General features: G+C 32.7%; 1 protein-coding gene across 11 annotated transcripts in view; it reads right to left on the bottom strand.

Moving 5' to 3' along the window:
• Window positions 1-24,718, bottom strand: part of LOC142331370 (uncharacterized) — a 120,094-nt gene extending 95,376 nt beyond the window's left edge. For 3 of the 11 annotated variants that reach the window (XM_075377231.1, XM_075377221.1, XM_075377232.1), the window contains exon 1: window positions 24,285-24,510. In XM_075377231.1, the coding sequence (XP_075233346.1) occupies window positions 24,285-24,303 (19 nt within the window). In that variant the 5' untranslated portion in view covers window positions 24,304-24,510. The other 8 variants (XM_075377226.1, XM_075377228.1, XM_075377222.1 and 5 more) reach the window with 8 other exon arrangements.
• Window positions 24,719-25,658: the final 940 nt, after the last annotated feature.

Genomic DNA, 25,658 nt, shown 5'->3' with positions numbered 1-25,658 from the left:
CCGTACGCAGATCTCTTTTCTTTCTATTCTTAAGCGCTCGAAGAGATGCACGGCTCTAGAGAGGAAATCTTTCTTAAACTTATATTTATTCGCGGTAGGAAAAACTGAAGAAGATACTCATCGTAAGTACATCCTAATCTTAAGCTGACTTTTTAACAAAAAAAAAAATCGGTCGAATAATTCCGGAAGCAGGTCGTAAAACAGGGGTCTACGGATAAATCGAGAGCCGTTTTGATGAAATATTTTTAAAGATGGCTTTATTACAAATACACCTGGTGAATTAAACCGTTAAATTAAAAGTCTATTAGAATAAAATATGAAATCTTGTTTTTTTTATCCACCTATAGTTTGAACGCGAGAAACTCAAAGAAGCGTATTATTACAAATCGGATCGAAATTATTTGATTTATGAAAATTGACGGGTTTCAAAGAAACATTCACGATCATTTTCGCGATTCTGAACTAACGGATCCAAAATGTTTTTTTTTATAAAATTCAAAACGGTACGGAAAATAATATTTATATTATCGGAGCGTTGTCTGATCGGTTATCAAAAGAGAACATAAAATAGCCTACTCGTACTCAAAAACAACAAATTCACGCCAAACGCTTACTGTACTGTATTCAATAAGCTTGTAAAGAATAAAAAACCGTTGCGTTTATGTTAGCGATTTCGTCACGTTTCTGCCCAGTCACGTCCTTGTATCGTACCGATTCACAACGCGGCCGTATCTATAAACATCATAATCATTACTCGTATTAATCACCGTATACGTAATTAGTCATATAGTAATCGTGTAATCAAACGTTTGTAAACGTCTAATATTATGCCTTTCAGTTTTATTAAAACCCCTGATCTTATCATACGATCTGTCAAATTTGAAATGCTTGTGAACACCAGTACGCGCAGTTTGGTTACTTCAACTTTAATGAATTCGGTATAGGTAAAATGAAACGGTTTCCAGTAGCTTTCTTTAAAGATGATTATACGGTTTCATACGATTACGCCAAACGCATGAAAATGCCAGCGATACTCGGTTCTAAATGGCTTTATTCTTTACTCTAAAAGAAAGCGGCTCCGAATAGCGATTTTGTACTTTAGATGCTTTACGTACATCAAAGCAAAATAAAAACCGTTATCGATCTGTATAAGCTAGAAGAAAAAATGTATATCGGTAAAAAAAACTTACAAAATAAAATAAAACGTTACGACATCAACGGATGTTAACCGTAGAGATCGGAAATTTTTAAAAATAACTGACCTTCAAACTATATCGATCCCACAAGGTATTTTATGACCGATGACGATTTTTTTTGTTGAAAATTTACATTTAATTAATTTGTCGAGATGTTTTTTATCGTGCCGTAACGTTTTATCAAACAAATATAAATCAACAGAACACTCGTTTGTTAGAATCGGAATTCGTAATAACGTAGAGACTTTTCTTAAACACGGTTATAATCTCATACTAATGATGTAATCGCGCTCGGAAAAGAGCTTCTAAAATAAAACTTAGGTTCGTTGGAAGTCGATATCGATTTTACATACGATCGGTAATTCAAGGACGACTGAAAAAATATATATAAAGAAATCCTACTCCGATATCTGGCGATTTGCAGCGCTTCATTTCGCATAAAATACAAAAATTCCAACGATAGTTCACACTGCGCTAGCGTTAATCGAACAAAGAGTTACCGAACGTGCGAACAAAAACCCCGTATAAATAAATCGATAAGTACTTTAACGTTTATATTAATCGTAGTAAAATCAGATTTAATAACTCAAAAGGAACAACTCGTCGATCGTAATGAACAATAATAATTTGATAACGTTCATTTTTTAAATAAATATGTTATCTCGACAATAGAGATAACCGGAATAAAAGGAGACATTAACATTATTCGTTTGAAAGTTACATTAGTAAGAGTACAAACAGATTTTTAAGCGTATTTTCCATTTAACTTCTTCAATATGCCTGTGTTTTAAACAAAAAAAACTTGGAAATGACATAAGACTAAACGAACATACCGGCGACCGCTTTCGTGTTCTCTTCGCACATACTCGGGGTTCACAACGTACGATCAACAGAGCAAGAAATTCACATTTATATGTTAAATTTAATACATAAACTCTGTTAAGGGCAAGTTTATAAGGCAATCGTAATAGTCGCAGTTAATTTAACGGCATAATTCAAATCGAGACACGGTTACTCGATTTAATAAATAAAATAATAATAAAATTGTTAAAAGTATAATCGGAATAATGAATTATAACTTGACTTTTAAAAAAATCAAATCGAAGCATTACAGTTCCACAAAGTGTAAATAAACTACGCAATAAACTGAAGCGTTTATTTTAATTAAAAATTGTAGTACTAAAATTTATAGCTTAAAACTTACATTATATAAATTAACACTTCACCATTTTTCTACATACCACCTAAAATTCCTTCATTAACAAAATTCATTAATACAATTTTTTTTCAGAAGACAGAGCATACGAAGAATGACGACGACGACGACATCTTTCGCAACCGAATTAACAAAAAGGAGAAAAATGTACATTTCTCAAAATGTTGTTCGGTTCAATATAACTTAAAAACATAAATCAAACAAGAAATAATAATAATAAAAATAAATTCGTAAATATATAACGTAAAAGATTTATTAATATAAGAATCGATGAACATCAATTCTCGCACAAATACACAGCAATAAAAATATATTAATTACTTTTACGTAATTAATTTTTTTTAAATAATAAAAAAGTAAAAGATAACAAATAAATTAAACAAAACAAGCCAGAAATAAAATTATTTATCGTATCGTTAAAACAAACCTAAAAAGAAATAACAAGATATTGTAATTATGTTGTACCAACAGCATGAAGCAGCATTGTAAATAAACTACGATACAAAATTTAAGCGAAACATAGCTATGAAGTAAGCGTACGACACACAGTCAAAGCTCTCTGAAATCCCCGAGTTAAAAATCTCGAGTCGACTGGTGCTGCCGTCGTTACAAAACAATTGCGGTTAACATGTACGTTTAGGAATAAAACCGGCAACAACGTTTGTTCAATAATCGCCCCACTCCGATGAAAGGCGGCCAACGCGCAGCAGCAGCGAAAAGGTAGCAGAGTGTGAGTCGTCTTGAAGGGAGCTTCAGCTAGCAGCAAACGTTTGTCTGTGTTGTAACTACGCCGCGTACCAGACAGAGAAGCAAGCAATAAGAGTGTTTGTTTTCGTTCCGGCTCCTTTTTTATTTGCTTTTTGATAACATTATTGTTAACGATAAAAAAAATATTAAAGCGGTATACGTTTTGTAAATATAGATTTTTTTTCTTTTCCGTACACGAGTACCATTTGTGTATGTTAAATCATATATTATTATAAACCGGCGTACATAAATAATTAAATTTTATTTCCGCAGTAAGATAAATTTAATCGAAACGGTTATATAAAATAAATGACATCATAAAATTCATACGCGATAAGTATTAAAATACGATACGATGATTTTAAAGTCGGCGAAACGAATTTATATCCTAGTACGGATAGAATTTATATTCAATTATGTACTTGTAACGATGCTAGCCCGCGCGTATATAAATGCTAGCACGTGACGGATGTAAGCGAATTAATTTTGAAATACATTGTTACCGACCTTCTATATCATCGATACTTATCCGTAATACTCGCTACAACGGGAAGGAAGTACCGTTATTAATCGATATAAAAGATAAAATCGCGGAAAGATTACGTCGAACACAAATTAAGATAATCAAGTATAAAGCCCGTTTGACCGAACTAATGTACGAGATGATTGCAAAACACAAATCGTAAAAAACATTCTAGTTAAAAGAAATCGGTAACCGAGCCGTATCGTTATAAGCAATATTTTAAACACCGGCGTAATAAATACATACATTATTATTAATACGAGAAGTTCATTCACAGTCTGTTAAAACACTTTAGTAAATACAGCTAACTCCTGTTACGTATCGCTTCGGCAGAACTATAGGTCAAAAACGTCAAATAGGGGGTACTGTTAAGAAAAAGATTGTTTGAATTTTTTTAGTTTTAATCTTTTATTAAACTTCTTTTTTTTTAAGATTATATTAAACGAAGGGCAAATCGAAGCACCACACAAAAGCCGAGAACGATTTCATCCCTAATATAAGACGACACCGTTTAGCATAAACAAGGATATATTAAACGATCTTCAATTTTTTTTAAACAGTATGAAGCATTTAAAGCAGGGTTGAAGTACAAACGGCACCGATGAGAGTATAGATTAAAGTATAAGGTCAAATCGATAAACAGCATAACAGCGATATATCAGCATTTTAATAGTACAGAGCGATAATAAATTATTCACGGCGTTTATTTACGCGTTAATAAAAAAATAAAGCGATTTACTTACGTATATGTTTTATTCATGAACGGGGCATTTAAAACGATTTACTTTACGACTTCATACAAATTTTCCAAACGAGCATCTTTTGCCGCCCGTAAAATTTCTGGACGATATTCAGTTTAACGCCGCACATTACCAAGTATATCTGGAGTTATTCCATTAATTACTCCATCGATTCTTCCTTCCGGTTAATCGACGTCGACAACCTTCGTCGCGTACACCAGAGAGAGGTAATATTCACACGGTGGTGAATATTCACGGTTATTCGATTCAGACTGAAAGTTTTGAGAAAAATTGAAGGAATTTCACAAGAGCTCATCCATCAGTAAATCTTATGAAAGAGCGACCATTAAGAGCTACGGTCATTAGGGACGGTAATTTAATAAAATTAAATAAAAACAAACGAACGCAAGTTACAAGGTAGGCTTAGGCTTACCTTCGCCAGTATTCCCTTCGAATTCTTCATACCTAAACGTCCATTCCCCACCGGCCCTGTTTTCTGTACGGCTCCGATATCAAGACTCTTTCTTCTTTTTTTTCATTTAAACTACCCGTTACAAATACCGCACCGCCCGTAAGCGCTGCCGTGTTTTCCTCGGGAGATGACATTACGGTTGGACAGGTAAATAACAATTGCCGTTTATGTCCATCGCTGCCGCGGCTCTGACGGTCGGTTGTGAAAACAAAAACTTCGAAGCGTTCATTACAAGTATTACATTTCTATTTTATTTCGATCTGTAGGATATTCGAAACCGTTTCGCCTAAATATCAGGAAGTTCATTTATTAAGATTAAATTTGAATTAAATTGCTGTTTTCTCGATTAATTTCACCTAGCCAAACAAACATCAAATCTACGAACGAGTCTGTACGTGAATTCTCGGCCAAAAAAGAGATATTTATATTAAACCTAAAACTAGTAAATAAGTACCCGTTTCAGGTTCAACTTAAATCTTTAAAGAACACGTCATAAACGACAATCGTCTACAAAAATAAAGCTTTCATCACCTGATGTAAGCCGGCGAACGTCATTGGCATCGGAAAGAGAAGACGATGCCATGTCCGAGGCCTCAGACACACTGTCATCGGAGGTTGAGGCCGTTCGCAGAATGGAAAAACGCAAGAAAGGATGGCCGAAAGGAAAGTCTAGGCGGTAATTTTTGGATTTGAAATTATAGAAGAATGTAAAATTATGAACGTTTTTTTATTCATGAGAATGTGAATTATTGAACCTTTTTTTTATTTTTTTTTTGAAGTGGGATGGGGCTAATGACCAAAGTAGTCGATGCCCCTAAAAGCCTCAAAAAAAATAAATAAATAAAGCGGACAGCCATCGGCACTTCGCCGTTTGCACCGTAGTGCCGTTTTCTCAGATACAGTAAGACAATTTAAATAAAACATTTTCTCCACAGCCCAAAAATACTGCCGCCGGCCTCCGTGGCGCGAGCGGTAGCGTCTCGGCCTTTCATCCGGAGGTTCCAGGTTCGAATCCCGGTCAGATGGCATTTTTCATACGCTACAAAATTCAATTTCCATCTCGCGCACAAGCTACAAGCTTCAAGATTATGCGGCGACATGAAGGAAAAAAGCTAATGCGTTACAGTACATACTTAACGAGTTATCATCCTAAAAAGCTGGCGGCAAACTCCGGTTTAGAAATTTAGTTAAAAGAGATTCAAATCGTAAAGTATTCACCAATATCAGACTCGTTAAGAGCGGCGCTATCCATGCGATGTTCTCCGATCCCCGAGCAAAGGATAATTTACTAATCGGTAAATACAGAGAGGTTTAAATAAACCTTTTTTACTAAATGTTCATTCGCCGAGCAAATATTTGTCGTTTTCAAGCGGTACGGTATGGAACTTAGTTCGCGTCAAACCGGACAAACATTTGTTACCAAGCAAACGAGTACTCGATCGATACCATACTCGAATGAAATTCTAAAAATACCTTGAATTTATTTTATAGTTCATATTTATTTTATCTAGAATATTTTTTCAGTTATTTACGAGGGCTGTCCAGAAAGTAACTTACGTTTTGAAATAAAAAGCAACCAAATAAAAAGAAGAAATTTTATTATATAGATCTGAAAGGGACAATCTTAAACTATTTTTCTACATAGTCGCTATCATAACGAAGCACAAGCTTTTCAATTCCTTCTCTGTAGAAATCTGCCGCCTTAGATTTTTGGTACAAAACTTGTGACAACCAAGCTCCCTCGATACGATTTCATGCAGTAAACTTCGTGAAATGAAGCGAGAGTTCCGTAATCGTAATGCGACGATTTTAACAAATTCTATCGCCGATTTTCACCGTCATTTCATCAGTCACAATGCTAGGCCGACCACTGCGTCCTCATCATGAACATTGGTGCGGCCGTTTTTAAACTGAATGCACTACTGCCTCACTTCATCTTCACTCGTTATTCCATCTCCGTACACCTTACAAAGTTGCCGATGAATTTTAATCGGTTTGAGGGTTTTTGCCAGTAAAAGCCTAATCGCTGAACGCACCTCACAACTCGCGGGATTTTCTATTGAAGCGCACATTTCAATAATTCACAACGAACAAAGTAGAAAAATCACAGTCCATACGCTGCGACAGCTTGATGCGTACAGAGTAGAAACATTTTGACGCCAAAATGGCGGCTCTATCCCCACCCATCTCCACGCTAGGCACAAACGTAAGTTACTTTCTGGACCGCCCTCGTATATTCAGAAATTGAAGCCGTCTAACAATTTAGTTATAATTTTGTTTCTTATTCAGGAAGTAATTTTAGAAACCGGTTAATTTTCAACGCATAACTATATTAAAAAGTATATATACAATGCGTATAAAGGAAGAAATCATTACTTCACGGGACAAATCATTATTATTGTCGGACGGATCAGCTAGACTACGCCAGGGACTAACTATAACGCAGCCAAGGTGAACATTTTAATACGCAATTCGTATAAATATATTTTATACGAATTATAATTAAAAATAAATTCTATATAAGTAATTAAACAAATAAATTACGTAAAACAATTACATTTCTATTTAATAAGTAAACAAAGATATAATTAGTAAAAAAAAAAACAGGTTCGATTAATTTATAACATCTAATAACTATTTCCATTAATGCCGTAGGACAATACAACTCTAAGAAGACAGCATTGATTTCAATTTCAAAAAATTATTCGATTCTTATCGGTTATCTGCCGCCACCTATTTTTTCGTTCCAAAGGGTTCAAACAGAAGTAGTAAGTAACGATCATTCATTTTAACGAAAAATTCAGTGATTTCAATCTCTGTACGTTAAAAAAGCCTACAAAAATTGATATTAATAAAAAGAAGAAAACGAGTACATCTCGAACTAAACCAAATAAAACCCACCCTTTATTTACATATCGCCTTTTCCCAAACATCTGCAGTTCCTGAAAACTAAATTTCGATCAACTGAGATTCGGCAAATTACCACACGTACTCGTTATTTCAGAAACAATTTCACAAACGGTTCGAGACGGATACCGCAAGCGCATCGCCGCTCTAACACTTCGTTAAGACTGTAGACGTAACCAAAAAAAAAAAACAGATCTATTCTGCACGGGGGGAATTTTATTAAATCGGCGTAGACTACCGGTACTTGGATAAAGCTGTACCTCCTGTTAAACGCGCCAACGGTGCCGTTAAAAGTTAAAGGAAATCGAGTTTTATTTTGAAAAATTACACCGAAAGAAATTTCTACAATTCGTCAAAAATCTTAAAATGAAACATCGGTAAAAATACAATAGAGAAGCCGATTAAAAAATTTCGAACGGTCTGCGATAAGAATAATCTCCAAAAACGTTACCGCTGCTTTCACAATATTTTTGTGTAATGTTAACGTAAAAAGTTTCTCGCCGTAATTTTAAACGCTATTTCTGCAACGTCGAACACGATTACGTTAAAATATTTAACCTTTTTCGACGACCTGTCCTCGGCATCGACAAACAAGCCGTAACATATGCAGGTAATTTCCAAATTCCCCTCGAATCGGCGACAGTGTTACCGACCACTTACACCCGATAAAATTACAGAAAACAAAAGCCGGATAAGAACGTTTACGACTGAAAAGCGGTCCGCTTTTTTATAAGGTTAACACCTGTATTTATTACACAAGGATTACAACTCCCGTACCCTTGTTGTTTATTTCTACGTAAACCAGACTGTTTAAAAATAAGAAATAATGCATAACGGCCACAAAATTTTAATTAAATTATCGGTACGTGAATTTAAAAAAATTAAAATTTATAATAAATTATCGGAATACAGCGATAAAAAAACTAATATACTTAAAAATAAATTTAAAAAAATTATTCGACAATTTATAAGCGAGTGTCATTAGTATTGTATTTATTCACAAAAACAATACGTAACGAGATTAAAAAAAAATTCATAACTTAAAAGGCTAATGTATTACATATTAAAAGAAAAAATAAATACATATATAATTAACAGATCAATAATACTTATCGATGTTTTTTAATCTTAACTTATAGGCTCTTTAGCAAAGATCGATGGAGAAGAGAAGGTTATCGATAAAAGGTTAAAAAAATAATACGGTGGGACGAGAAGGAACGGAAACAATATGCAAGGAATGAATGGAAGGGGAGAGTGATGTGGATTAAGCGAGAGATAAAACACAAGTCAACAGACAGAATCGTGAATTGATCGTGTAACAAATAATATATTTCATTTATTAAAAAGTAGTTAAATAAAACATGCAAACGAGAATCGATCAACCACTAGCACTTTTCTTGTTACTTTTATTTATTATTTTTTAATAATGTAACACATTATATATAACCAATAACGCAAATGGAGTCGGTACGTTCATTACGTTTATTGAAAATCATTTTTTTATATAAATATTAAAACAAATTTTAAAAATCGTTTTAATATTTATAATACGATTCACTATTTGAAATTAAAATCAATTTATACTTAAAAAAAAAAAAATTATATATATATTATTAATTATATTATATATATAATATTAAATAGGCGCAACGAAAATAAGTCGATAAGAATATAAAAAAAGAAGAAAATACGGTAAGTACTTAATAATATAAGAACTGACTTTTTGAGTTGTAATCTTGACAATCAGGTCAATCAACCGCCATCAACTCCTAAAAAAAAGAAAAGAAAAAGATTAAATTAAGTTAAACGAGCCGCTGTAAGAATTATCAAAAACATTACCTTTAAAATTCGAGATTTGTTAAGTTTCTAACTATCTTAAGTCTTAAGAAATTTTAATTTACTCAAGGTCAACAAGATAGTATAATCGTAGTTTTATCATGAGGGAACAGATTACAATTATTAAACGTTAAATAAAATTAACACACGCCTAAGCGGTGCCATCTACGGGTTTCTACAAAAAATAAAACTTGAATAACGTGCGATAGTCGTACATAAATATACACATATACGACTAAAATCTCTTTTTACTTCGCAAGTTAAAGCATCGAAGTAATAAGGTAAATTATTTGTACATGAATTGACGACTTAAGACGAGGAATATTACCAAGATAAGGAATAATTACATAAATAGGCCGATTTACAAAACATAATTAATATCGCAATTTCTTTAAAACTGTTGTACGTTAACGATCGCAAAATAAACAAATGGATTCGTCACGATAAAAAATCAACTTACGATTCGCCATTTTATATCGTACAAGTTTTAAGAATCGAAAGTTTTTCTCTTCTGTCGTATTGATATGTAAAACTGTTCAATATTAAAAACTATGAAAGATAAATGCCATCGCAATACAAACCGGCTAATAAATAACTCCGTTAACTTCTCGATAAATCACAAACTTTAATTATTCGGTATCAAATGTAGGCAGATTACAAAAACACGATAGAGCTTATTGAACATTCGGTCAAAAGCGAGTCGACCTTGTTAGCTGAATTGTAACCTAAGCGGTGGGAGGATAGAAAAATGGCCAACAGTGTAGAACGATACCCTAAGTAGCAATCCGGCAACACTGTATATATTTAACGGTTACCGCCTTCGACACTCATTCCGAAGCTCCGAACGACCTCCCCGATCGACAAACTACGCGTTACAACTACGTAAACAACTGCCGCAGTGCAACGGCCCGCAATATGAGTCTGTATATGTAAAGGCTGTGTAACGTAATAATTAAATTCAAAGTTCACATCCGTATAATATAAAAAAGTAATAAATTTTATTAATCTCTGTTAATTATATCTCTTCGCTTTACTATTAAAGCGAAGAGATATAATATAACGTACAAAACGCGTTAAACGAATTAATTACAGTTATTTCTAAACTTACAATAAATTTAAACTTAACAAGTTAAATCTTACGCGCAGTTGACGTTGAATTCACATCCCGTAACTTACGGTTGCACGCAATCTACATCGATTACAATTCGCTTTAAAAAACGACACCCGTTTTCAAGAACGATAAACGTAAAAAAACAAGAGGATTACTAGTACATAAAAGCGAGTAACATCCCTTCGTTTTCTTCGTAACACCGATTTTAATGTATCAGATCACACCGTTCAACAAAATGTACATACACTCAGCCCCGCAAATCTATTTACAGAGGGACCGGCTGAATTATTCACGGAGAAAGCAAATCTGCCCGGCGGCTTTTTCACCTTAGATAAATCAAGCCGGGACAAATAAATTAATCTGTTCAGTTGTGTACCACGCATCTGCTTATTTGTTAAATTTTTTATCGCTTTAATTGTTTAGTCGATGAACCGATCTATTAATTTGCTGTTGATTTTGGGTAACGATTGGCTGTCAGATGATGGCCGATCGTATAGCATTATTATTTATTTGATTTTTAAATTGTACTTTTGTAAATTTAAAATACTTATTTTTTGTAGTCGTTTTCCGTTATGAAAATTAACTCTATTTTTATTTTAAAATGATTTTATTCTGCTACTCCTGCTCTCGCACCGATCGCAATTTACGTATCAAACGATCGGTTCTTTAATTTTGTAAACAAGTTTGTAATTTTTCATAAACGTAGACAAAGATTAATGCAACAACATAAAACCAGATAATAAATGCAGAGAAGAAATAGAGTTATACCGGTGAGGTAAGGTTGTTTCACGCCCCATTCTACTCTGGAAGGTCTTTACTTTTCCTTTGGCCGCTCCTAATGCGTCCAAGGACTCCGTTTCTTGTTTAATGGCTATAAAATAAATCTAATTATATATAGTAATTATCAGATGAAGCAAACTCATTGCTGACGCTGGAGTCATTCGTCTGGAAGTTCTACATGCGGTTAAACGTGACGTTTACAACAAGAAACTTCTGTCGATAACCTGCAAACAAAATAATGAAGAATACTTGAAAAGGTCTTAGAGCCCATCAAAGACTAAGAACAATACAAAAGAAGAACGATAATGAACTGTACATGAACGCGGAGAAAATATCTGATGTAATCGTAAAAAGAAGCCTTCTACGGTCACCTACAAAGAATTAACCGTAATAGTATGGAAAACGTGTTACTTAAGCGCTTTAAAAATATAAAAATCAATAACTAGATCAGAAAAACTGAAAACAACACAAAAGCGGCAAAGAACATTCATCACTAAGAAAGAAATGACAAAACATCACAGGTTTTCATTATTTATCGATTCATTACAACAATTGCTGTTTTTAGGTTGCGCTGTTATAAAAACAGCAACTGCAACTATTGTTTTAAAACGTGGTATATCCTATTTCTGAGTTGAAACTTACATTTTAAACGAGAGCGATTAAACCGCATATTTAATCGCATTTGGAAGTATTATTATTAAAATTGCTTTCAAACTATTACAATTGTATCTACATAGTTATATAACATCAATAATGATAGCTTATTCGATATAACAATACAATAATTAAAACACAGCCTTCGATTGAAAAATTACACTTACATTAACGCGAAGGGTGCTTTAACGAATTTGTTAATATCAGGCTCGAATTTACCTAAAAACAGCCGAAGTCGTCGCGTTCGGTAACATGTAGCCAATTCCTCTTTTTGGTTAGGAACGTTCCTACCAAAAGGTACGCCCCCAATTTTCTGTTTTCTGTGGGTCTACTACCGCCCCCCCTGAAGGCCTTCAGCGCCCACAAGGGGGGTTATCGCCCGCTTTGAGAACAAACGGTTTAGAACGTCACTGATAATGCCGTTGAAGAAAGTATACTTCGCTAGAAAAACATTTTTTTCACCCCATTTTAAAATTCAGAACACAATTACCCAACATGTTACATAACGTCAACGTAACGCCTAGAATTATAAAAACATGTCATTACAGTAATCGATACAAAGTTACCGGCTAGTCAGAACCGGTTCTAGTTAGGTATTGCAAATTACAATATGTACAGATACGTTAATGGCGATACAATAAACAGAGCTGTTGTAAATAATCCATCCTGAGAAAGTTTATTAGTCGACATTAGTTTATAGATCTAACTTAATATTAACTTGCACACGGTTGAAAGTAAGCCAGATGTATAGAAGTTTTGTATAAATCTATATTAAACGACTCAAAAAATATAATAACCTAAATATGATTTCGATCGAATTAACTGCATTTCTAAGGGCAAGCAGAAAAATTTCGTTCGAGGAATGTGGAATAAGGGTACCGGTTACGGTGTACAACCTTTTATCTTTAAAAAGATTTTAAACGATAGAAAGCTTTCCCCACCGACTCTAACAGTACATCGTTCTAAACGTAACACATCGTGACAAAACACGGTCGTACGCGTGTTACAAACTAAAATTAAGTATTTAAATACACTTCTGTGTATGTAAGTAGACAACTGGACAAGAGTCACAAGCGTCTCTGAAAAATGAAATAAATCGTTCTCAAGAATATCAAGAAGTCGCGCGCCAGGCTTATCGAGCGAGAAGTAAAATCGTAATCGCCTTCTTCACAGAGTCTAATCTTCTTCTTTATTTTCTTGTTTAACCTCCGGTAACTACCGTTTAGATAACACTTCAGAGGATGATATGTACGAGTGTGAATGAAGTGTAGTCTTGTACATTCTCAGTTCGACCGTACCTGAGATGTGTGGTTAATTGAAACCCGACCGCCAAAGAACACCGGTATCCACGATCTAGTATTCAAGTCCGTGTAAAAATAGCTGGCTTTACTAGGACTTGAACGCTGGAACTCTCGACTTCCAAATCGGCTGATTTGGGAAGACGCGTACACCGCTAGACCGACCCGGTGGATTATGATATATACCTTACCTTCAGTCTATTCACCGTAGGGGCTTACCGTATAAGTATTATTACTCTCAGATAAATAATTCTGATCAATTCTGTTTTTAACTTGGATGTCTTATACTGGAGCGGGTAGTATAAAATAAGAAATTAATGCATCCCAGAAGACGAAACAAGAATACATTCTTAAATTAATATATTATCAAAATATTTATAAAAAATAAGCATTTTTAATTTCATTCAACATTCTTTTTTTGAGTAATTTTGCTTTAGTTGACAGACAATTTGATTTGAAACCGCTTTAAATTAATTGTTTGCAGCGATTAATGATAAAAATGACAAACCGAACGAGCAGCGCGGTTGTTTATTTCTAAGAATAGTGAAAACATAAAATGGATATTTTTTAAATAATTCATTACGATTAATGTAATTGTCTAATAATTAAAGCACGTTACATATCAAAATATAGTAAATTAATCCGGTTAACAAACCAAGGAAAAGGGAAAAGAACATCTACGTCACAGTTATTTTTACCAAAATCTTAGGTCGGTTTTCAAGGACGCAAATTCTGAACGTTGCAGAAAGAGGAGAAAGCGCCTGATGCGTATTTTGGAACTCCTCGTTTGCATCCGGTATTCACACGATATTTTACCAGAACAGATGCTGAAAGATCAGGTACTTTTTCCAAAAATTATTATACGGATAATTTAACGGCAGTATGCCCGATAATAGCGGTCACACAATTTATTAATGCGTTCGAGTATAAAATATATTTACATTACGTAATCGTAGTTAAAAATTCGATAAGATTAGACCCTGTAAACAAGAATATAAATATAACTTACATAACAATCCAAAACATATTACACCTATTTATTTATTTATTTTTTTCAACAAATTTACATACAATAGCTGTCCTGAGCGAGTAGTAAAAATACAAGAAAAACACAACGATAAATACTACGTAGGTAAGAAAATTTCTTAACATTTTTTTTTTTTTAAATTCAATAATTATATTTTGAACATCGCAAATCATAATCTGAAAAAGATATCTCAATATATACCGCGTTTGTGAATTTGTTGACAAAACTCTATCGATCTATCGACAAAAAACTTAATCTATCGAGTTAATTTTCAAGTCGCTAATTTTTTTTTTAAAACTCGACAGTTTTGGTAAAACATCGTCAAAAGAAGCGGCTACAAGTAATTTCAGGGTTCTTCTAAGCGTGTTTTAGCTTGAGCTCAAGCAGTACGGGATAATTTGTATGAAATACTGAATTAAGATGTTTGAAGCGGTTAGATTTATTTTTACTTTAAGGGGTACAAATATTTTCTAAAGTTAATCGCAAACGTAATTAAAGTTCTTTTTAATAGATTAAATAAATAGACAGAAAGGATAGGTTTCGATGCGTTTCTTAATAAAAATAACAAATGTAACGCTTAGCAAAATCTAAGGTGGTCATCGACAGGTCACGCGACATACAAAACGTATCTTTTGATCTATCTAAGGACTTCATCGCTAATTTTGCGGTCGGTTTAAAACGGCATCGTTACTCGCGTATTTTTTTCCTGAATCCAAAATGAACTTTATCCGATTCGGTCGCGTTTAAAAACTATATGTAATTCAGGCAACAGAGTCGCAGGCTGATAATTTGACGCTTTCCCCAGAATCGAATTTTTCTACCGTGGATTTACCTCGGCAAACGTAAATTTATTTGAAAACTTAGAATTGTGAAACGCAAGCGTAAGCGACAGGTAAGAAGCGGTGCAGCTGCTTTAATAACTACTGCTGGACTCTCGTTCCAGCCCGAAAATTGTTTAGGATATTACAGAAACTAACAACCTAAAATACTTTTAGAAAGAAAATTTACCGTCATTAACACAACTAAAATTCGTATCGTCTATTAACCTTTTCCCATCACAATGCTCCGCGCTTCTTAGCGCTCCGCAAAAATAGTTGGTATCTGATTGCCTCTCTTCATAGTCTTATGCTACCCTCTTGTGAAAAAATTTTCAAAAAATTACAGTATATTAACGAGATTTAACAGATTCTGACAAAAAAAAAAACCTTACGATTGGATATTTTTTATGCCTGTAACAACAAAAAAATTGAAACCGTACAAAAATTACAATAATTTAATTGCAGAATTTTTTTTGCGCATTTCTACCGCGTTTTTTATTAGCGAATTTTTTTTTTTTTTTATTTGTGTTTATGAAACATAGTTTGCTGATTAAAAAAAAAAATACTTTCAAGCAAATCGGTTGAAAGTTGGGCAAAATATGATGAAAAACCCGTGTCATAAATTACAGATTAATTAGCATATCAGTTTCGAGAAATTTTTATAGTTATTTATTTTTTCTTAGCGTTACATATAATGTAAAATTTATTTTAAAAATTATAAGACTTCCTTAGAGCATTTATTACGTAAAAAAACTTTTTTTACAACAGAGTATTGCTGTTACACGCCACGGGGGGGGGGGGGCAATAGAGTTCATGAAACGCATAATAATTACCCCAGTAATTACAAGCTATTCGGTACAAACAACAGTTATTTTTTATGTTACTATGTATATAAAATCGTAATATATATTATATATATATAATATATAAAATAAGAAATTACGAGCGCGCACTAGTTTTTACACCAACATATAAATCGCAATATGGGAGATTCCCCAAAAAAACAAAAGAATGAAATAGATGAAAAATAATAAATAACCTAAACAAATAAAATGAAGTAATAAATTTATAAATAAAAAGCTCTTACCCCTAGTTGGTGATATTTTGGCGTGTGTGATACACGAGAAAGCATCCATCTATACAGAGTGGTACCTCACAAGCCACACACCTCCAGACTGATCTTACGCGAATGCCGTTTGCCGAGCACACAACGCATTGTCTAAAACTGTTTGTTCCCTCACGTTTAGGAAAATGTCTTGCTTCACAACTTTCAAGACGTAAAAATTCACGATTTCTTACATAAGATCCTCGTGCAGAAAATCTCGTAGGAGATGATGAAACAAGCCCTTTCAAAACCTCATTTCGAAACCATCAGAAGGATTGGTTCTTCTCCATCTTATTGCCGTATTATTTATTATTATTTATTATTTATTGTAAGCCGTATAAGCATTGACAAGGAGCATATCAAAAATGTGGAAAAAGAGCATATCAAAAATGTGGAAAAAAGTTTTTTCGTCCATTTTGTCATGCGCCTATGTAAGTAATAGCTTGAAGACAGAAGATAAGATTGATCAACAGCCCCCATATAATTATTGTAATCTACAATCATTACAGGTCTCACGACATTTTCTGTACCGTGAATTGTTACACTGTATTTACCCTCTTCAGCAGGCCCATGAATAGAAGACAGAAGTGTTACCATTCGCTTGTCATTGAATAGAATACAAGATATTCCATCCAGTGTCGTACGACAGGCTAACCGGTGTCTGGTCAAACCTAATTGTTTACGTCTGTTTCGTGTGAATTCAGCTGGCATTCCAGCACGATTGGATCGAGCTGTTCCACAAGCTAGAATTCCCACATCTTTCAGTCGTCGATATAATTGCAGGGATGAAAAAAAATTTTCCATATACAAATGATATCCACAATTTTCATAACCTGCAATTAGATTGATAACTGTACGTTCAGTAATTTTTTCGTTTACATTTTGTTCCTCTCGTTGTCTCCCGAGATATACATTCATATCGAATGTGTACCCAGAATTATCGAAAAGTCTGTAAACCTTTATCCCAAAGCGCTTTCGTTTACTAGGTATATACTGCCGAAACAAGACTCTACCCTTGTAGGCGCATAAAACCTCATCAACTACAATTTGTTGTCGTGGATTAAAGAGTTCACGAGATTTCTGACGAGCAATTTAAAATATTTCGCGTACTCTCCAGAGACGGTCATAATTACCAGTTTGCATTTCTGATTCTATTGGTGGATCCTGGTTAGTGAAGTGTAAATACTTCAAAATATGAAGAAAGACAGTTCTCGGTAATGTATTCCCAAACCAAGCGAAATGGGAAACCTCGTCAGTCGACCAGTATTCTTGTAAAGTGTGTCTTACAGTATGACCCATTTCCAGGATGATTGCAAAGAAACGTTTCATCTGGGCAAGACTAACGTCACCTTGAATTCTGTCCTTAGGTAATGGCCTATCAGGTCTACGGCTTTGAAAATACAAATTAGTTTGTGATGTTACTTTTTCAAGGATAGCCCCAAAAAACAACATAGATACGGCAAACGGCGTCTGCCCATGAATACGGGGATCAGGAATATATTCAGGCACATTGTGTAAATTCCTACGACGCTTCTTAGGCCGACCTCTCTTATGAGGAGCGGATTTAGCCAAAAGGTCGGGATTCTTTACAAATGCACCTGGTTCCGGACCCATAAAAGGCAAACTGTTTAGTGTGTCATATTTACACCTATCAGTACAAACTAACCAGGGATTTCCAAGAACCGGCAGACGACCTTCCAACTCGTAACCTTCGTCATCTGTAACTGTTTCGTCATTTTGGGCCCGGTCAGTTGGATTTTCTTGTAACTCCGCCGTGTCAAGTTCCTCATCTTGGAGAGGAAATTCAACAGCTGGTTGCATTTCAACATCCAACTGCACTGGAGAACCATAATGGATTTCATGAAATATATTACCGTTTCCTTCAGCATGTGGATGTAGAACTGAACCGGCTACATTTATTTTCTGTTCCGTGTCAGTATCACTAATCGAATGACCTGGATCATCATCGTCGCTACTAAAATTCAGGAGATGCGGTTCCGAAAAATCGTTACTCCTAATTTCAGTATTTTTGATGTCGTCCAAGCCCTCAAGGTCGTCACTGTCATTTTCGTCATAATCTGAAAGTTCTTCGTCAAGAGCAAACCTAATCTGTTCGTCATTCATTGTCTCGATAAAAAAAAAATTACGGCAAATAAAAAAAAATCACAAATTTAAAAAAAACGCCCTATATGTGAAAAAAATCGCACTGAATAAAAAAAAACCGATGTAATTTTGAAAAAAATAATGAAATAATATATTACCAACGGAACGCCGGTTTGCGATAGTAAGTTACTTACTGCAGTTCACTCGTACTCACTCACACAATAAAGTAACATATGTTAGTATAAAGAAAGAAATTCAGTAAAAACTACGTTTTATAAAAATCCCCTCCACTTAAAAGGCTATTCGGATTGACCAAAAACTATTTTTACTGTATACTGTTATTCATTACGAATCGGTATGTGTTTCATTGATGCCGATATCTTTTGTCAGACAAGATTTATTAGGCCTCAAATAAAAGTGACACATTTATGACCACAAATTCCTTTTTTTTTTGTGTGTGCCGTATAACATAACTTATTATGTGTTTCAATACATCGTTTTGTTGCTAATATAATAAGCTAGTTTTGTAAATAATAAATAAATCCGTAACCCTCATAGCAATTATAATACACCAGTCACACACACACACACAAGCACATTTCTGAGAAAAAAATGGTCATATTCTTTCTTGTCCAAATAAAACATTTTAATTCGTATAACTATAGTTCAAATTGTATAATAAAACTGATTTCTTTGTGAATATAAAAAAATATAACCGACTTAGATCCCATATAAAATGATTTTGTAACAGCGTTTTAAAACTGTCACCGCACAGAGCCACTTTACTGGCTTCCTGATCTGAAAAGGTTAAACCGAGTAAAGTTAATCGCTTCAGAAATTAGCCGACTAAAAATATCCTGGCTGTTAATAAACGTGATGTTTACAATTAAAAAAGTAATAGTTAAAATCACCGGCGATCTGAACAAAGTTTGTAACCGCATCGGCTTCTTTTCAAACACAACTAGACAACGTTCTAAGACGGTCTCCCGATTCGTTCCTGATAAACTTCCCGGATGATTTTACGCCGTTAACGGTTTCGAGGATAGCATTTTTGTTAAACGTTGTTTTTGCAATACGTATTATTCTTGAAACCTTTTTAATAAAAATATTTGATCGTAGATCGTTTTAGATACTTCGCAGCATTCTTTTCGTTTTACTGAATATCTTCAGATCCCAGGCGATCCGGCTTTTTGAATTCTGATAAATTAAAATTATTATGGCATTTTAAAAGCGTTCAAATTATTACGAGTTAAAAGTCGCTTATCTCCAAATCCGGTGACTTTCAGATTAAATTTATATCGAAAACAAATTTCTTTCCGACAAGTCATTACGGTTTTACCGGTTCAAAGTATTACATAAAATTATTCAAAAAAACTTTATTTGTGAAACATGAAGTTCATATCGGTTTTAAAAAACCGACATTCAAGATCTATAAAATTACTAAGCATTTCAACGACAGCACTATCTAAATGAACTAACTAACTCTTCACCACCGCTACTGAGCGGTATGTTTTATGTTTATTTTTTCTTTTGAAATACAAAAACAGCTACACTAATTTTTCATAAAATACAATTAAATGAGTCGATTTAATTGTACAAGTGATACTGAGCGTTATGATGATTGAAAAAAGATTGTCGATGGTGAAAGCAATTTTCTTGTGGTGACGGGTCAGTAGTGGAGAATTAGTAAATTTCACACATAATTCTTCACGAATAACAGCAACCTTTGTGAATCTTATTATTTTACAACCAATAGTGAAGAATAAAGAGACATTTTTCTTCTGCACCTGAACATGATTATTTTTAATGGACGCATAAAAATGAACTGAAAAACAATTATGTCAACCACAACAAAACTAAAATATCCCACCTGTTGCAGAAATTAAACCTGCAAGCAAAAAACTAACTGTTAGCTCACAGAGAGAGAGAACATGTGTGTGTGTGTCCATGAGGTTCTACAATATTATGAATGAAAAAATGGTTAAGTTAAAAAAATACATACATACATATATATATATATATATATATATATATATATATATATATATATATATATATATATATATATATATATATATATATATATATATATATATACATAAACACAAATTTATTCAAAATTAATTTGGACTTAATAGTTGGGAATTCTTTGAAGAAATAGTTTAAAATTGGTACAACAATAATGCAAAATGTCATAAACTAAGTCAATATTATATAATACCTAAAAAGTTTGTGTAGGTCCTTTAAGTATCAACTAGATTCATGCAGATTTAAAAAAAAAAAAAAATTTATTTTCCAACCTAAGAATACACTTTTAAGACAAACAATAAAATACACAACAGAGTTACAAATTAGATGTAGCTTATAAATTAAATAAATAATTCTGTAGATCTACAACAGTTTGTACCCGTAGCTTCTAATCTTACTACATCAGGCTCACAAGAGTAACCGTAGTTTTCTAATTTAAAACCGTGTGCGATAATTTATGATGAAATAATAATTTTTGTGATTAAGTAACAGTTTAGAAAATTAGGTACCGCTTGAGAGCAAGAGTCCTGTTTTAGGAGTTACTATCGATTTAAGATTATTAAAGATATATAAATGAGAGCAAAAGTGGCCCGTTAGAAATTCAACGATTAATATAACTTATAGAAATATTAGAGGAAAAATCATTCAGTTTGTCGTTAGAAGTCAAAGGGCGATTCAAAAAAGCCTCTTTTTTTCTGTTTAGCCTCCAGAACCACCCTAAGGTATTACTTCAGAGGATGACATGTACGAATGTAAATGAAGTGCAGCCTTGTACAGTCTCAGGTCGACCGTTCCTGAATACTAGATAATTACTTCTACACAGATTTGAAAACTAGATCGTGGATACCGGTGTTCTTTGACTTTAAACACAATGCAATTTTAAATAAGTCCTCTTTGATAGACTTCAAAACTCGGTCAAAGCTTTTTTCTCTCAAAAAAGTGCAGTATCATCGGCATAAGAGGTCAAATAACATTGAAATTTACCAGAACAGAAGTCGTTAATATAAATTAGGAACAGAATTGGGCCCAAAAGTGAACCTTGAGGGAGACCGACTTTTAATACTCCCTTGTTACAGAGTGAATTTTTAATTTTAACCTTTTGAGTTCTTCCCTATAAGTGGGATCCAAACTACTTAAAGGCTAAACCTCTTATATCCGCTTGCTCCATCTTATTTAATTTGTTATGATCAACATCAAAACCTTTTGGATATCCAGAAAGAGAGCAACAGTGTTAGAATCTTCATTGATGTCATTTACAAACGTGAGAAAAATTAAAATAAGGCGTTTTCAGTGCTTAAATTTAAATTTTCTGAAAGCCAAATTGATTAACACTGAAAAAATTAATTTTATTATGAAAGTTAACCGGTCTTGACTATACTAGTTTCCAAAATCTTTGAAAATTGTGAAAGCAGGGCTGTGGGCCTAAAGTTCCTGACATAATCGCTATCTTTTTTTTATAAATAGGAACTACCACTATTTAAATTTATCTGGAAATTTACCCGACTATAGGCTTAAATTGCATAAATATGCAAAAACATAAGAAATATGTTCACACACGAATTTTAGAGCATATGAAGAAATCTCATCAAAACTAGATAACATTTTGGTTTTCATAGACTATAATTTTTTCAGTCTTCCTTTAACTTTGGCGATATCTAAATAGATATCAAAATGAACTAAAACAGGGTGCACTTTTATATGCACCATAAATTTATAGAAGTAAACAATGAATACACCATTCACACCTCGATTTTAGATTTATCATCTCTCAATGCAAATACAAAAAAAAAGTAAAGTAATGTCTTACTACATGACTATCTTTACTATGACGACTTAAATGCTCACCCATTGTGGCTAAGCCATCATGAATATACAAGAATACTAAGAAATGTAGTTTTAAAAGTGAACAAACATTGATTACATGTAAATTTATCAGAAAATATTAAGGAAAAATAATATATAAATGTAAGAAAATGGTATAATTATACAATACATTTATATGAACATAAAATTTAATTACAGTACTCTGAAGCTTAAAAAATTACAAGTAATGTAAATCAAGTGATGCAGTTCCGATGATTAGAAGGAAATTATTGAAGGGCCAAAAATGGGATGATGAAGATGGAAAAAGTCATTGGTCTAATCACGGATGGACTAAAAAAGAATATTTTTTTTTTGGAAAGTAAGCTTTTTGTTTTATTGTATTATTATTGAACAAAAGCACACTTCAGACAAAAGAATATTTTTAAAAACCTTTATCAGAAGTAAAGAAAAGGAAAGCATTGTTGAAAAGTAACAAATGTTATAGTATTTATCAACATAAAAAAATAATTACGATAAGATATTTTAATAAAAGAACATTTAAAATTAGTATCAATATCTAGAATTTTATAAGATTTTAAAAAATGAAGCTTTGACAATAAGTACACAAAGAACTCATTAATACAATTTATATAATTGTTCATATAAGATTAAGTTAAGTTAGCTAAAAAACAATTATAATTTTCAGCCATGAAGTGATAGACAAGCAAATTAACTTGGCAGATTATGATGTTTCACAATAAAATCAATCACAAGTACAAAAAATGCCATCATAATTAAAACTTCATGTCAATGGAAAAAAAATTGAAATTATCTGATTTTACATAAACACAAATTAGAAGTAGTTCCTTGCACATTAAATTTAAACAATCTTTTAAATTTATATGAAACTTCAACAAACAAAAATTCATATGAAATTAATCAATTGTCACAACTAACTTCCACAGACATAAATATCAATTAAGCATCCACAAATTAACAGCAAATTCTTTCCTTCCTTTGAATAGTTTTTCTTTCTTCAAACGTTTTGAAATTCTTAATGGCATGATCCACCTGTAAAAAAGTAATATATTAAAAAAATTATAGCAATTCAATTTTTCAATATTTCACTAACACAAGTTATTTATATATTAGATATTAAAGAAATGAACAGAATTTATTAATATTAATAAAAATTATAGTGTCCTTGTAAAAACATGCAACTATTTTAATTACACAAAAAATTAGTCAATAATATGTTAATATACTTACCCTAGAATACAATAACGGTAAGATGTCTTACAAGAAAAAAACATTAAAGTTGTCTGCTATGTGGGATTCATTCACAACACCTTGAAGAAAAAACTTAGAATGATTTTACATCCACTAAAAAGAGGAGTAAAATGCAATGAATAAAAAGTAAAAGAAATTAAAACAATCTAAAGCAAGCCCGGCACTATTACCTCTGTGTTAACAAAAATTGTTCTCATGAATCAAAATATAATAGTGATTAACTACGACTTACAGTGCATATATTAATGATGGTAGGGAATATGTTATAAGTATTCGATTCAAGTTGTTACAGCAACTACAAACGTCTTGCATAACCTAAAAATTTAATTTCATTAGCATTAACTAATAAAAATAAACACAATTCTTAATACTAAATAAAGTAGTACAAATAATAACAAAACACTTTTTTCTGCAAAACAGCAAAACTGAACGAACACTACATAATGTTTTCACAAAACGACTCCACACAAAGAACCATTAGGCTGCAACCTGAACACAGTAATGCCAATTATTTTTGGACGTCGGATTGATAAAATCACAAACGTAAATGATAATATAATATGCAAACATACGGATGAAACTACCAAATTACACAAAATAATTCTTATAACAGCAAACGAAAAATCTAACCTGAAAGTACAGATTCCATTTATTTTTTTTCTTGTTTAAGACGATTAAATAAACAACAAAACAAATTTAAATTGTAATTAACGTTGTACAATTTGTTTTTTTCCTTTTTTATTCTTACAGAACAGCTACCACTATAAGTAATGACAAACAATGAAAAAATATCACTTGGCGGGAAACTACACTGATCTCTATATAACTGGATACGGGAACTTACAGCGTAAAATGCAATTACATATTCAATATTGAAGCTTACTTCAGAGCAGCAGAATGAGCGGTTGGAAACTAAATAAAGCCGTTGTACACTTGCGCGATTATAATCGCGATGTTTATTTTACTCAAGTTAGATAACCAAAAGAATGGTCATTTTTGTAACACAAGCAAACATTTACCGACAGTTGCAGAAAATTTTTATAGAGATCAACGACCAAAATACAAAATCAGAACATTTCTACTGCATTGGTTTAAAACGTGATTTTATCCCTACTCTTACCTCTGCGCATGTGCTGTTTCATTTTATTTAGTTCTACCACTCATTTAGTGGAGCTAGTTATGCTTCAAATTTTACAAATTCCAATATATGGTAATACTCATGATGAAGTAACAAGGTGTAGCATTGCGCACAGTATTCGGCGCGCATGCGTATACGCTCGTCCCAAAATCTCATTTTCTACCGGGTTATTTGAACATATAAGTAAGGTATTTTGGGACAAAAGTTTTTAGTTGTACAAAAATTTTACAAAATTTTAAATACATGATAATGATTAAACGAGCTAACAATCGAATATTTATGAATGATTATTCACTTTCAATATGAATTAAGTATTATTTGGTACTGATAAAGTTGTAATATTTATTAAAAATAATAAAAATTTTTTTTTAATAATCCTTAATAAAAATAAATATTTTATACAAGTCTTTTGATTCTTAAGAGTATTGAAATTGATTGTTAATTAAGATAAAATTCAAAATAATGAATGAAAACCTAAACAAACAAACAGGGGACACATCTTATGAAGTGCAACTGACACAAAGTCAGTTCCTTTTGCTATTCGTGGGGTTCGGTATCGAATCACCGATAATTTTTTTTTTTTATGCTCATAAAATATTTTTTTTACTAATATTATTTTCCATTTATTATGTGAAACTATTTAATGCTGTTAAAATGAAAAATCAACTAAATGGAAGATAACTTATTTCAAAATTTTATAACTTTTTTTTTTTTTGTCTTTTTGTCTTCAGTCATTTGACTGGTTTGATGCAGCTCTCCAAGATTCCCTATCTAGTGCTAGTCGTTTCATTTCAGTATACCCTATACATCCTACATCCCTAACAATTTGTTTTACATATTCCAAACGTGGCCTGCCTACACAATTT

This window comes from Lycorma delicatula, chromosome 10 (assembly GCF_047948215.1).
Source record: "Lycorma delicatula isolate Av1 chromosome 10, ASM4794821v1, whole genome shotgun sequence".
In the NCBI taxonomy this organism is placed as follows: Eukaryota; Metazoa; Arthropoda; class Insecta; order Hemiptera; family Fulgoridae; genus Lycorma; species Lycorma delicatula.
The sequence above is the reverse complement of the archived record's forward strand: the minus strand, read 5'-3'. Positions and strand labels throughout refer to the sequence as shown.